The 14,168-nt window shown below is 58.8% G+C and overlaps 2 protein-coding genes across 4 annotated transcripts; one reads left to right on the top strand and one right to left on the bottom strand.

The window, feature by feature from the left end:
* Positions 1-247: 247 nt before the first annotated feature.
* On the bottom strand, positions 248-6,858 carry BAK1 (BCL2 antagonist/killer 1). Of its 2 annotated transcripts, none has more exons than XM_046005710.1 (6): positions 6,664-6,858; positions 4,516-4,616; positions 3,437-3,572; positions 2,925-3,068; positions 1,677-1,857; positions 248-1,584 (listed from the first exon to the last, which is right to left on the bottom strand). In XM_046005710.1, exons 2-6 carry the CDS (start codon positions 4,583-4,585, stop codon positions 1,480-1,482), a joined length of 636 nt encoding a protein of 211 aa, XP_045861666.1. In that variant the 5' UTR covers positions 4,586-4,616; positions 6,664-6,858; the 3' UTR covers positions 248-1,479. The 2 variants fall into 2 exon arrangements, with proteins under 2 accessions (XP_045861666.1, XP_045861667.1); XM_046005711.1 differs by lacking the exon at positions 6,664-6,858 and adding an exon at positions 5,504-5,527.
* On the top strand, positions 4,623-12,878 carry LOC123941894 (putative gametogenetin-binding protein 1). 2 transcript variants are annotated; one of them, XM_046005709.1, is made up of 6 exons: positions 4,623-5,226; positions 8,978-9,096; positions 9,538-9,632; positions 9,874-10,018; positions 10,889-11,028; positions 12,620-12,878. In XM_046005709.1, the coding sequence occupies exons 1-6, from the start codon at positions 5,207-5,209 to the stop codon at positions 12,668-12,670; spliced, it is 570 nt and encodes a 189-aa protein (XP_045861665.1). In that variant the 5' UTR covers positions 4,623-5,206; the 3' UTR covers positions 12,671-12,878. The 2 variants fall into 2 exon arrangements, with proteins under 2 accessions (XP_045861665.1, XP_045861664.1); XM_046005708.1 differs by lacking the exon at positions 4,623-5,226 and adding an exon at positions 7,050-8,364.
* Positions 12,879-14,168: the final 1,290 nt, after the last annotated feature.

The raw sequence follows: 14,168 nt of genomic DNA, 5'->3' as shown, positions 1-14,168 counted from the left end.
GGGGTGGGAAACCTGCCTGGGACACAAAGATGAGGGAGGCACCTGGAGAAGGGTCTAGGAGAGGTGGGGAGGGGCCAAGGCCTTCTAGGGAGCTGGGGCCTGGGAGAGCCACAAGCAGCCTTTTACAGGATTGTGAAAGCCTATTAGGAACTCTTATTCAGTAACAAACCCGCTGAACACCAGGCATGCGCAGGTTCCCCCAACCTAGCCTGGTGGAGAGAGAGGTAGCAGAGGATACAAAAATAACCACGTGGGAATCAGATTATACTTTATTTTCAAATATACTCAGAGGGGTGAGGGCTGGCCAGTGGGCTCCATGTGCCTCCCCTTCTTGCATTTTGGTTTAATTAAGAACTTCCCTCTCCCTACCTCCAAACCTTTAGGTTAGACAAGATAGACAAGGCCTTCCCACCCTGACCCACAGGAGGGGATTAGGCAGGTGAGGAGTGTGGAGAGTGGGGGTGGGGTAGGGGAGTAGAGTTCAAGTATTCACAGTTTCCCCATCCACACCCCCTGATTACACTATGCCCAGGCCATGAGGGAGGATCCCAACTCTGGGGTTCCTAGTGACATTAATAGCTCTTTTCTCACTCAGAAACCTCAAGGTGAACTCCTTACCCCCTTTCCCTGACAATAACAAACAAGTCCTAAAGTCTAGTCTGGGCAAGGAGGGGACTTCAGCTCTCCACTTACCCAAGACCCCTCCTTCCTTATCTGGAGTGATGGGGGCAGGGTGGGCTTCACTTGTAGTGAACAGGTTGGGTTGAAGTGGTAATAGGGGAGGAGAAGGGAGAGAACTGAGGATCTCGGGAGGCAGGCTGGGGGGTGCCAATGAAGTTCTCACAGCTCTGGTCGATACCCCCACTCCCTCCCCATCCCACACCCAGGCCCAGAATCCCTGAGAGTCCATTGCAAAGGCAGTATGGGTAGGGGGAGTGGGAGCAGGGGGAGAGCTTAGGAAGGGCCAGGACTGGGCTCCAGGCCCAGCAATCAAACTCTGACCTTCTAGAACAGCTGAGTCCTGGGGCACACAGGGTGACGTACGAACCCCCACATCCCAGGCATCCTGGCTTGGGCAGAGTGGTGGGAATGGGGGGTGGGGAGAGTCCTTCCAAGAGCATTATAAAAAGATAACCATTAAAAATTTGGAGGGAATTTACTCTCAGCCTTTTGCTTCCCCAAGTTGTCAATCTCCCCAGCATCCAGGAGACACAGCTGAGGGAGTCCCAAAGAGCTGAGGAAGAAGGCTACAGCCCCTCTCTGACAGGATGGGCCCCAGAGAGGGGGCTCATGAGCACCATGCAATGTTGGGACACCCTGGCAGCCTGACTAACCCCTGGGCAGGGGCCCTCCTAAAGTTTAAGTGCCCCACTTGCTAAAGCTTCTGTATTCTTGAGTGGGGGGGCCCTGCAGGGGAGGGGATGAGGGGAGAAGGCTTGGCTGAAGTCCAGGCAGGGGTGTCTGGACTCCCCCTGGGAGTCATGATTTGAAGAATCTTCGTACCACAAACTGGCCCAACAGAACCACAGACAGAACTATCAGCACGTTCAGGATGGGGCCATTTCCCAAGTTCAGGGCTGCCACCTGCCAGGAGAGACAGAGTGGTCACTGAGGGGTGGACAGCCAGCACAGCCTCACCAGGGCAGAGGCAGGGCTGGGAGAGCGGCCACACTTACCCAGCCGCCCCTCTGCGCAATCCACCGGGCAATGCAGCGATGCAGCATGAAGTCAGCCACGAAGCGGGTCACCTGGCCCAGGAAGCCGGTCAGGCCGCGCTGGTAGACGTGGAGGGCCAGGCGGTAGCTGAAGCTCAGGAGAGCCACCACGCGGCCCCAGTTAATGCCACTCTCGAACAGGCTGCGGGCAGAGGGGCTGTCAGTGGAGACCCCCAGGAGGCCCCCACGGCCTGCTCACCCCTCCCACCGTCTGGTGGCCACTCGCCCTGCTCCCAGCTGGAAAGCAAAACGGCCGAGCCGTGAACTAAAGTGGCAGAGGCTGCCCCGGCTGGGCCTCAATCTGGGAAAAGTCTGCATCTCTGTGAAAGGAGGAAACTCAGAGGGCCTTTGAGCGGGCTGGTGCTGCTGGGCTGTGGCGGTGAGTGCCAATGGGCGGACAGCAGGGAGGGCAGGGCAAGCAGACAGAGGCAGCAGGGAGATTACCTGTGGCAGATGCTGCTGGCCTGGCAGCCCAAGAGACAGCAGAGAGAGAAGGACAAAGAGGAGGTTAGGACAGGTCCTGGAACCAGAGTGGGGAGGGAGCAGCCTCAAAGGACGGGGCAGGACATTCAGGCTCTGAGCGCTAAGCCCTAAGTCTGTTGTCTACCTTCACCCTGGCATCAGTCCCCTCGAGGCTGACTCCTAACCCAGATTTAACAACAGATGACACTAGTAAGGACGGCGACCGTTCTGAGCCCACTTCCTCTACAGGGCCTAATGGCCAGAGGGTTTCACAAAGCCCATTAAGTGGCAAAGCTGAGATTGCACCCAGGCATGTGGTGTCTTTAACCATGGTCCACTGCCTCTCAGACACAAGACTGTAGCAAAGGGACATGAGCATTTCCGGAACATGAGCAACCTGACCGTCTTTGGCAGGAATATGATTCCGAATTGGAAGGACAGCTGTGTCTCAGCGGGACTGGGGAACTCTGGGGCCAGCCCCATCCTGGGCGCCTCTCTAGTCCTGATCTAGCCGGTCAAGTCCTCAGTACCCCAGCTCACAAGAGCTGTGAGCTTCTACCCCAAAGAGGAGACGTCTGGGGCCCAGAGAGAGAAAGACAGGGGCCTGAGCCCATGCATGAGCTAACAGCAGATACAGGAATGGCACACACATCTCTTGACGCTGAGAGAGAAGCGTGTCTCCCATTCCGAGGGCAGGACAAAGTGTGAGGGCAACAGCACAGCAGGGAGGCAGGGGGCCAGGGCTACCTCGAGGCAATCTTGATGAAATACTCATAGGCGTTCTCCACTGTTGGCTGCAGGTGCTGCAGCATGGCCTGGAACTCGGAGTCGTAACGCTGGTTGATGTCGTCCCCGATGATGGCGAGCTGCCGACCCACCTGCCCCATAGTGCTGGAGGAATGGGAGCCAGGTAGGTGAGGAGGCCCAGCGCAGGCAGGGCTGGGGCCTGGGCTCACAGACAAGGGGTTCCACCCAAGATGCCCCCGGCCTTGTGGACCCCTCCCGGGAGGTTCCTGACAGTGTTCTCAGACATGAGGGCCAAGGCCAGGGTCATGGGACAGGTATGTGCTATAAACAGTGCAAGGCCCCAGTGCGGGGGTGGAAACCCAAAATGAAAAAAAGGGTAATGATGGGAGAAGGACAAGACCACCCCCCCTCTGCACAGCCTCCCCAGCTCCCCGGGCCGGCTGGGCATTGACTCCATATGAACCTCCACTTCCCTGAAGATGTTCCTGTGGGCCCAGGGGCCTCTTGCTCACCTGCTAGGTTCTAGGGACAAGGAGACCATTTCTGGGTCAGCAGGTGCAGCCGCCCCCTCAGCCTCCTGCTCCTGCCGATGGCGGTAAAAAACATAGCTGCGGAAAACCTCCTCGGTGTCCCGGGCTACCTGCTCCTCTGAGAATCAAAGCCAGGAGTCAGGGAGGACGGGCTGGACCGGGCAGCCCCACGCTTTGTGCATGGGTCACTCTTCGAGGCATCAGCTGTCCTCACCCATGGGCAGAAGCATCCCTAACTCTAGTCCTCAGTTAAGACCCAATGCTGCCCATGTCCAGGATCACCCGCACCACAGCCTTGTGGAGCAGGGGAACCCCAGTTTACAGATGGGGAAGCTGAAGCGCAAGGTCACATGGTCAGAGCCAGGACGTAAGCCGGGCGTGTGGGATTTTCAGTGTGTTTGAGTGGGTACAGGTACCGGGCCCTGATGGCCCAGGGAATGTGGGGAAACAGAATTTGAAATTGCAGCTTTGTGCCCGGAAAAGTTGCATAGGGACATAGGGACAGACGGGGCACTGAACCCAAAGCCCCGGAAGCAGTCTGTAATGGGCTGGGAACTCCAGGCATCCCTGATGGTCCCCTCTGGAAAAGGGAAGAAAGGCAGCCATCTTACTTCCTCCCCAAAGTCGTAACAATCACTTTCGCCAGTTAGCAGGCCTGCTGGGGTGATATGTCTAGGAACTTCCTTCTTTCTCCTAGTGGAGGAATCGGATAACCACACCCCACTCTTCTGGCCTCTCCTCACCCCTTCCTGCTCCTCTTCCTTGGGATGGCACTGTGCCCACCTCACACTCTCTCCCAGGCCTCTCCTAGCCTCTACCCCCCCAAACCCAGGCCCAACCTCCTCCCCACTCCCAGGGCTCAACCTGGACTGCACTCCAGCTTCTGAGGCCACCTGTACTGGGTGGGAAGATGCCTTCTTCCTTTATCCGAGGTGAGTGAACGGGTGGGGGGAGGAGAGCCTGCCTGTTAGTCCTGCCTGGCCCTGATCCCTTCTGCTCTCACCACCCTCTCAGACAGCCCTGGTGGTTCTGGGATGGACAAAGGGCAGAGAGACCCTTACCAGAAGTAGAAGACGGGGCCGGCTCTCCACACCCCTGCCTGGGAGGACCTGGGCCTTGCCCGGATGCCATTTCTCAGGTCCCAGTGGAGGACAGGGTTGGCCTGTGGGGATGGGTGAGAGAAAGCAGCGATGGGGATGGGCAGGGGCTGGTTGATGAGAGGGTCCCACAGCCACAGAGAGAGGAGAGGGTTCCCCACTCCCCAAAGACCCCACGGTCCTAGCTCCAGCCGCCTCTCAATTTCACAACCTTGGGTCTCTGTGGCGTCTGTGGGCAGAATCAGAACTTCCTGAGCATTTCACTAGCAATCCTTCCAGAGAGATGGAGGAAGGCAGGGCAGTCTGGATTCATACCTAGGGACCTGGACCCAGGGCCCGGGGGAGGGGAGACGCCAGCAACACCCTTGTGGATCTCAGGTCATAATTCACCTCACTCCTGGGCAAATGAGGCAACTTATAGAGGCTGCGGGTTCTTTCCGCTGCTCCTGGGACCTCCTGCACCCTACCTAGCACACACTTACCACAGGATTGCCACCTTCTAGCTAATGACCCATGAAAGCTGTGCTCAAAGGTTCCACTTCCCCTTGGCTGGTCAGAGCACGCCTGTTTTCCAAGTCAGGCCTCTTGGCCACAGACATTTCCTGAGTGCCTATGCCTTACTTACTTCGATCTCCAGGGGTGTCAGACACTGAAAATGCACATGAACCCAGCAAGGTAAGCATCATCATACCCATTTTACTGGGGGGTGGGGGTGGGGAAAGTGAGGCACCAAGAAGTTAGGGCCTGAGGGCCACTTAGCTAATCAGAGAGTCCGGTTGATTATCTGAATTTCATCACTTCATACCTTAAGTACTCATTTAAGATTTATTTTCCAGTTTGTGGTTATCTGTTAACATCCCACCTGTGCTCTACCCGTTCCTGTCTTGCAGTGAGCTGAGGAAGCTGTCTCCACAGTCCCCGCCTTCATGCCCCCCTCCACCACACAGCATACCTGCTCTCCTGTCCCCAGCCCGTTTTCCTCTTTGCTCGGTCCTGGCCACAGTCCCGATCTGCTCTGTGAACCCTCGACAGAGGGAGTATTTCCTGGACGTGAGCTGTTTCACTTTCAATTTGCACCCCTTCATACCCACCCCTCCCAAAGCTGCCTCCATCAGCCTTTTGGGGAAGTACCCTCCTCCCACCCATGCGGAAGGTACAGTCCTACCAGGGACCAGGGACCAAGCACAGCCACTGCCTCCTCTCAGGGAGGACTTGAGTACCCTCCCCACCGTCCTGCCTCTGGCCTGGGGCCATTTTCGAAAGTGTCCCAGGGCAAGAAGTCTCAAGAAGGGGTGGGGAGAGCACTCCACCCCTCCACTTAACTGGGGGCAGGGAGAAGGGAGAAGGGAGAAGGTAGACCCTCCCCTCCTCCAGCCCTGCCTGCTAGCAAGAAACAGACCTTTGCTTGGCACACCCCCATCCCTGCTGCTCCTTCCGGAAAAAGATGCCCTTCCCTCTTCCGTGGTCCCCCCACCCCGCACCCCCCAGCAAACCCGGCACCCCCGGGACAGTAGGACCGGAGAATGCTGACCGCACCCCCAACTCCATCGACCACTACCCAAGGCGGTCGCAGCTGGGGAGTAGTTGGGGGCGTCAGAAAGGTCCCCAGGGCCAGAGGCCTCTGCCGCCCTGGGCCTACCCCTGCCCTCATCCAAGTGGCCTGACTTCCTGGTAAGGGGAGTTCCCTGCTCTCCACTTGCTGGGCCCAGGATGTTCCCTAGAGGGAGATGCCTGGTTGGACGGCAGACCCAGTCTAGGGCTCCTGGGGCAGCAGGAAGCACCATGGAAGTTCTCTCCCTGCCCTTGACCTTGGCTCTGACCTCCACTCCCAAACCCCCAGACTGCTAAAAGACCTGACTCTTTAGCACCCGATTCTTTGGCGCCCAGGGCCAGGGCAGGGCCAGGAATGGGAGGGGAGGTGGGGAATTGTCTGAGGGGCATCCAGAGGGAGCCCGGACTGGATCAGGTCCCCAGCAGGAGTTGGCGGAGCTGCCCAGATAAGTCTCCAGACCTCCCCTTCCGCACCCGGCTGCCTGCTGGCTCCCTGTATCCCCACCCCAGGGTCTGGGGCTGCCAAAAGCTGGGAGGATGGACAAGACCCTCCCACCTTACCTGCCCGGAACTTAGCCCGGGCCCGGATGGCTCACAAGGCCGAGGCCAGAGATCCTGAGGGCCCCGCAGATGCTCGCGGGGGGATCGGGGGCCCAGGCCCGGCTTCCAGGAACAGGGGTGAGTGCAGTCCTGGCGTTGGATACAGCCAGCGCTTGTCCCGGCGCTGCCCCGGGGACCCGCGAGGCCGCGGTGATCCTAGAGGTGCCGGCGGCTCCCGGCTCCAATCAGCTCCCTCTAGAGGAAGCTGCTGTGAAGCCGCCGGATGCGGATGCGGGATGCCTGGGGGTCGGTCTTGGCTCCTGGGCGGGAGAGACGCTCCACCCCCAACACTCTGCCGCACTCAGCTGGCCTGGCTCCCCTTCTCCTACTGCTGCTCTCTGACCTGCACCCCCTTTCATCAGTCAGTACCAATAAAAAAGCCAGGAGGGCAGAGTTTCTGAAGCGCCACAGTGTGCTTTGCACTTTGGCGACGGGGCCCTTGTCCCGCGGAATTTTCTCAGTAACCCTTGGAAGTGGGTGCTGGCCCCTACGCCTCTTTTACAGATGAACGAACTGGGGCTCAGCGGGATTAAAGAACTCCCAAGGGCACTGAGCTGGGTTTAAGATCAAGTCTCTGGATGCCATGGGGAATAACAGCACTGCATTGAGATTCAGCGTGCAATTAGGATGCACACAGGGCAGCTTGGTGGGGGTTTGACACCCTGGAGGTGATAGGCAGGCCAACAGAGATGAAAACGGGGTGTCTGTGTACCACCTGGGCCCGTGCCAGGGGATGCTGAGAAGGAAGGGAGAAGGAAGACATACACTATCTGGCTGTAGGGAATGGTTCTCAAGGGCAGAGGCAGCCCTGCAGGATCAGGGAAGGACAAGCCAGGTGGAGAGAGGTGTGTGCAGAGGCTCCAAAGAGCCCCTGCCCCATTCTCAGTCCAGGGAGCCCCCCAAAGCTTCCTCTGTCTGCCCCCCACCCCGTGCCCCCTGAAGCCTCACCAGCCATCCCAAATCTGCCTCCCATACCTCCCTCCCCTGCCTCAACCTGCCCTCTCTGTCCCCCCACTAGCCCCCCCATCATGTATTCCTCCCAGCCTCCCCATCACCGCCCCCCCCCACCTGACCTTTGCCTTCTAGAACTCCTGGAAGTTTCCAACTGGAGGTTTTAATTTGAAAACTCCTCCTGTTCTTAAGCAGTTGGTGAGGTGGCAGCTGCAGCCGCTCCCTCTGAGTCAGGGTCTCTCTCAGGATGGAGGCCCCAGGTTCAACCCCTCAGTCCCGAATTTTGGGCCGCTCCTCCATGTTCCGCTTCTTCCGTAGCCTGGTGGGGAGCAGGGACAGCCCCAAGAGCTCGGACAGGGCCCTGATGCGGAGTCGGCCATGCCCCTCCCAGGAGCAAGGCGCCACCCCCCTGATGAGGAACCGCCAGGGAGGAGCGGGGAGGAAGGAGCCAAGGCAGCCAGCCACACTGCCCTATACACTCTCCGTGGCCTTGCCACGGCATGATCCCTCGGGGCTAGGGATGGGGGACACGGGGGCCCAGACCCCCACCCCAAAGGAGGTCCTGAGGGGGGCAGCCCAGGGTGGAGAGGTGAAGCCCATCCTGTCCAGGGGAAGCCAGGAGGTGTTGGGCAACGTGTCCAAGAAGGAAAAAAGAGAAGAGAAGGAGGAGGCAGTAGGGGAGGCCTCCGGGAATACAAGGACCTCAGACAGGTGAGGGGCTGGGCTATGTGGGTGGTGGGCAGGGGCCTGGAGTGGGGGCCCTGGGGCAAGGATATGGGGCAGAGATGGGAGGACCCAAATTGAGGAGGGCCCAGGAATGTGGGTCTTCATATGAATAGAGGACTGGAATAAGGCCCGTAGCTCTGTAGGGAAGGGACAGGTGCATCAAGAGTGGAAAGGAGCCTGGAGGCCAAGGGTGGGCAGGGAGAATGGGAGGAGAGTCTGCGGGGAGGGAACCAGAGATGGGGTGGGTCTTCCCACAAGTCAGAGGTTGTGGGTGGAGGCACCCAAGGTGAGAGAGGACCAGGCTGCCATTTCTTCCCAGCTCCTTCCTGGTCCCCACTCCACCCTGCCTTCCCTCCCCACTCTCTCCCTCCTGGTTCCCACTCCCATTTGGACCTGGCACCACTCCCTGTGAGAAAGGGGGCCCACCCCTTTATGATGAAGACCTCAGAGGACCAAGTAGGGAACTGTTGGAGGCAGGAGGGAGGAACGGGCTGAGTGGAGCTTGTGGGAGGGCCTTGGGGAGTTTGGAGGTTTAGGGAGCCTTTGCCATGTCTCTGGCTCTGCCTGCCACCTCCATCTGACTATGCTTTGGAGTCAGGGGCCACTTTGCCCAAGCCTTGGTGGTGGAACAAGGACGTCCACAGAGGACCATGGGGCCACCGGAGGTCAGCCCCAAGACCTTCACCAGGGAGGAGGAGAAGGAGTGTCGGCTGGACGGTGAGTGTGGTGGCCACAGGCAGTGGGGCAGTGCCAAAAATAGGCCCTCTTCCTTAGACTCCTCAGGGGTGTGGGGCCTGGAAGGACACGGAGTGTTTTGAGGGAGTGCTGGGGGCAGGCTGCCTGGATTTGAGAACATTCCATCGCACTATGTCAAGCTGTAGGACGGGGCCATGTTGCTCAGCCATTCTATGTCTCTGTTTCGTGATCCATAGAGTGAGCATGGAACAGTATCCACGTCGGAGGGCAGTGGCAAGGAGTCCATGAGATGCTCTTTGCACAGTGCCTAGTACTGTGCCTGGCACATAGGAGGTGTTTGCTAAGAAAACAAGGGACCTCACCCTCGCTTCAGCCCACCTAGCGCCCCTGCCCCCTGGGCCTAGCCGGGCCTGGGCTGCCCCTTGTTCCCATCGGCCTGCAGGTGACACTGCCCCTTCACAGGAAACTTCAGGCTGGCCCCCTGGAAGGTGGGGGCAACTCCTTGGAACTGCCTCCTCACCTTGTACAAGCAGCTTCAGAAATCAGCCATGGCCAAGGTCTGTGGGAGCAGGCTGGGGCAGTAGGGGAGGCAAGGGTTTGGGGGGAGTGGGTGGTAAAGCCTGGGTGGGGTTCCTCCCCCATTTGGCTGGGCCCCAGAATTTGTGGCTTGGGCAGATCACTCTTAACTTTTGGGGAGCTGTACCCTCCTGTTTTTTGTTTTATCTTGGGGGTGGGGGTGGGGCTACAGGCTTGGGTCCACGTGGTCCTCCCCTGATCAGCTGCGGGGCATGCCCTTAGTTTCCTCTCAAGGAAGGCTTGCCTGATGAGAAAAGCAAGGAACAGGAAATGGAGGTAGAGGACAGCTCATTCAAGCTCTGTGTCCCAGGCATTGTCACCCTGCAGTCACCGCTGCATAAGACTTTCAGGTCAACAGACACAGTGGGTAAGTGCAGTGGGCAACCAGCCCTCAGGCCCAAGGGTTCCTTTTGGCTGCGGCTCATGGTGTGATACCAGTTCTTACCACCAGGTGGGACCAGAGGACCTAAGACGACCACTTAGGTGGGGGTTGGGGGCGGGGGGGGGGGGGTGGTGGTGGTTGGGACCCGTGGGTGGCTCTACTGGAGAAGTCTAGCTAGTCCTCCTTTCTCCTGGTTTGGGATGCCATGAGGTGGACTTGTGCTCCAGGAGCATCACCCTTTCCCAGTCCAGACTTCTAACTTGTTCAGTGGCCTGAAAAAGGACGGTAATAGCCTAACACAATCCCATAACATGATCACTGTTGACATCTAACCATAGGTCAGACCCTCTTCTGAGCATTTGTCATGAAATGCCATGTCGCAGCTCTGAGACAGGTCCTCCGTTATAATCTCTACCTCACAGTCAGGAAGCAGAGTCACAGAGAGGTTAAGTAACTTATCCAGGGTCACACAGCTAGTACGTGGCAGAACTGCAACTTGAACCTCGGCAGCTGGGGTAGTCCCTGATCCTTGCCCTTGAGTCCATGGCTGGTGACAGGTGGGGGCGGATGTCTGCCCCTCGCATGCTCTCCTCAGGAGGTGAGGAAACCCACACTCAAACATGTAGGAGGGAGCCCACTGGCCAGTAAGTTTCCGGGGGAAGTCGGGGAGGTGGGGAGGTGGTACGTGGCCAGATTCGGGTAATGGAAATGTAGGCACTGGGGCTGGGGGTGACCAGGGACTCCCCAGGGCAGGGATGAGTCCTGGAGAGCCCGAGCCGTCTCTTCTTCCTTCCCTCCCCAGCAGGTTGCTCCACCCTCCCCTGCCTGCCCCATGCCCATCTCTCTGCCTCGCAGGTTTCGTGGAGTCGGAGTTAAAGAAGCTTCTGGCAGTGCAGCGGGACTCCCGCCTCTGGAAGGTGGGCAGCCATGATGGCCAGGAACTGCTGACCCAGCCAGAGATCACCCTGGAGGAGGCGGGCATTGTGGATGGTCAGGTATGCCCCAGCCTGTCCCGGACCACCACCCCCTGCCTGAGGCCACTGGAGAAAGTGAGGCCTCCCCTCCATAGGCCCCTGGCCCTGGCTCCCACCTCCCGGTGGTGGTATTTCTGAGAGTAGGAAGCTGACCCCCCTCACACACACAATTGTTTGTTTGTCTCTCCATCTCTTACTTGACCCCATAATGTTGCTCTTTTTCTCTTTTCTCTCCCATTCTTGCTCATACTGACTCCCACAAACACTCATAGGCTACCCATCCGTGTTGCTGCACAGACCACCCGCTGCCCATCCTCCTTGACACTGGCCTTCAAGCTCAGGCCTGTTCCAGCTTCTCTGAGTGCACACAGATCTGTTGCAGGAAAATGTGTCGATGGCCTTTAAAATTAATTTACATTCATTCATCAACTCATTCTTTCATTCCGTGGACATGTGGCCCTGACAGTCTATATAGTTTCCTTTTGGAGGAAAGTAAAGGAAAGAGCGTAGGGTTCAGAGGCCAGAGGCTTTCGTTGAAGCCCTGCGCTGGCCTGGATTTGCTCTGTGGCTTTGGAGACAGGCCTTGGCTTCTTTACCTGTAAAGGGAGCCTGGTGGGAGGATCAGACAGCACTTGATCTTAGCCAAAAGGCCCAAGTGACTGAAGGATCAAACAGGAAGGAGAGGGGATGCCCACTGGCTCTCAAGGGCACTACAGTGTTAAGGATGTGACTTACTCCTTTCGGGAGTGAATACGTGTATCGCCCAGCCCTGGGGCTCTGAGGGGCAGCTCTCTCATTGTCCTGAGCCCACAGGCCTGAGTCACGGCCCCTCCGTGCTCTAGGGAACGTGGCTGTGCACCTTGTCCTGAACCACACGGTGGCCCAGCTCCGGCAGGGGCCTGCGCTTTTGTCTTTTCACATTAAGAGGATCTCTCATCACCCTTCCCGCCCTCTTCTCTTCCCTCTCCCCTCCAGAACCACCTTTGAGCCAGCCTGCCCCTCTTCCAGGGGTAGGGGGTCACACTCCTGGGGTAGCCTGAGCGGCACTGGGGGTCCCTAGGGAGTTTCTGGGTAGTGGCAGGTCGGGGCCCAGCCCTGGCCTCATGTGGGGGACAGAGCTGCCTCAGGACTATCTTCCTGCTGTGGGTGTTTCGAGGGTCCTATCCTCATCACAACCCCCCACTCTCTCCTTATCTGCCCTCAGAGACAGCAGGTTGAGGGGAAAAGAAGCCACCCCCCCAGCCTTTGGGGAATGCTGGGGACTTAGGGGAGGGGCGCTGAGGCAGCTGAAGCAACACCCTAGGCTGGGGGGAAGGGTGCAGAGCCCCCTTGGTGTGGTGTCCAGGACAGAGATGAGGGAGGGGAGGGCTTGGCTTGGGTGCCTGACTCCTGGGGCTTCCAAGGACCCCACCCCTCACGAAGTTGGAGGGAGAAGGGTCCCTCATTTAGTGGGAGGGAGGTGGCTCAGGGCTGTGGGGCCACAGGAGAGGGTCTGGAATGGCCTCGGGGTGCTTATCTCTGGGGGGTAGGTGGGAAGCTTCTAGGGGTACAGAGCCGGAAGGGGGAGACCGAAGGCGCTGAGTCCTCTTTCTTCACCCATTTCTGCCCCCAGCACTTGCTTCTGGAGGAGATGGATGAGCTGGGGAACTGGCCCCCCGAGTGAAGCTGGTGCCGCCTTGAGTCTGCCCTGCTCCTGGATCCCTGCAGCCAGAATCAGGAGTTAGCCTCCCCCTCTGTGGCAGCACATCCGAGGCGCCCCCAGGGCCAAGGGATCTTGAGATCACTGGTATCCATGTGTCTGCAGGGTGGGCCTGCCCAGCAGATCATCCCCACCCACCAGACTCAGGCCTGGGCTCTTAATAATAAAACCTACTTTGACTTTGGCCTCCTTGACTGTTTCTGGACCCCACCCCTCAGCCTCAAGCTAGAAGCAAATTCAGGTTAGCCAGGGTCTCAGTCTAGCCCCCAGGGCAGCAGCCCACATCGCAGAGCCCCAGGTTCCAGTGGAGGGGCCACAGTGCAGAGCCGGAGAACAAGATGTTTGGTGCACCTGACCCAGGGTTGGGGAAGGACTGGGGGTCAGAGTGCCAGAAAAGCCCGTGCTACCACAGGACTAGACCCTGTTAGGGGGAGCATCCCTGACTTCCCTCCCTTCTGAGTTCCCAGGCCATCTTGGCCTTGGGGGTGGTGCGGGGAGGATCCGGGAATTCTCCAGCAGGAAGTTGCTGCCCAGTTAGACCAGGGACAAAGCCAGGAAAGCGGCCTTGGGGCCGTAAGGACCTGCTGGAGGGCTGAGCTGGGGGCAGGTAAAGAGTCCCCAGCGAGGGGGGTGTTGCAGAATGGTCCCCTGCTATGGAGGTGGGGGCGGGGTCCAATCCGGCTCCCCCTGGTCACAGCCCTTCTATGCCATATTCAGTGCCAGGTACCTCACAGGGATCCAGGTCAGAGGGAGATCCAGATGTCTCGAAGACCCAAAGGCAAGGATAGGCTGGAGTCAGGGGCACATAACACCATGTCCATACTGGCTGCAGAAGGGGGCACCCTCATACCTGACTTTTTGGGGATCAAGTAGGAGGGTGGGCCGGGCCCAGTTTGGACACCAGGAGTTGTTGTTTGCCTGGAATCCTTGACTCAGGCTCTGGGCTAGGGGCTGGTGGAAGGGCCATCTGACTCTCCCCTGAGTCAGCCAGGAAGCAGCCTTGTGACACTATGACTCACCTGTGCCCTAATTATTTCCTCCCAGAGTGTTGGCTGTTGGGAAGGGTGGGGGCCTTAGAGAGTGGTCTGTGGAGGTTCCCTGGTTCCACCTGGACCCTTTGATCTCCCCCAGCACAGATGTAGCACCCCCCATGGGCCCCATGGAGGGGAGGCCTTCTCTCCCTCCCCCATCCTAATAAGCCCATGACCTTGTGCCAGGCAATGTCCGGGCATGAGTGGGGATTCCCAGGGCCCAGAGTGCTGTAGGACAGAGCTTCTGCCCTCCCCCATTGCCCTCTGGGTGGGGCCAGCCAATGGAGTGCCCAAGCAGCCCCACATTGGCTTGGGGCAGGCTGGGCCCCTGCTGGCAGCTCAGGCTCCTTGACTGGCTGTGTGAGCCAAGTGGCCCCTGGGGACCGAGCATCTCATCCTCAGCCCCCATGAGGGTTGGCTTCTGGGGAGCA

Source organism: Meles meles, chromosome 5 (assembly GCF_922984935.1).
Source record: "Meles meles chromosome 5, mMelMel3.1 paternal haplotype, whole genome shotgun sequence".
NCBI classification, from domain to species: Eukaryota; Metazoa; Chordata; class Mammalia; order Carnivora; family Mustelidae; genus Meles; species Meles meles.
Note: the sequence above shows the minus strand (reverse complement) of the source record. Positions and strands in the feature narration are given on the sequence as shown.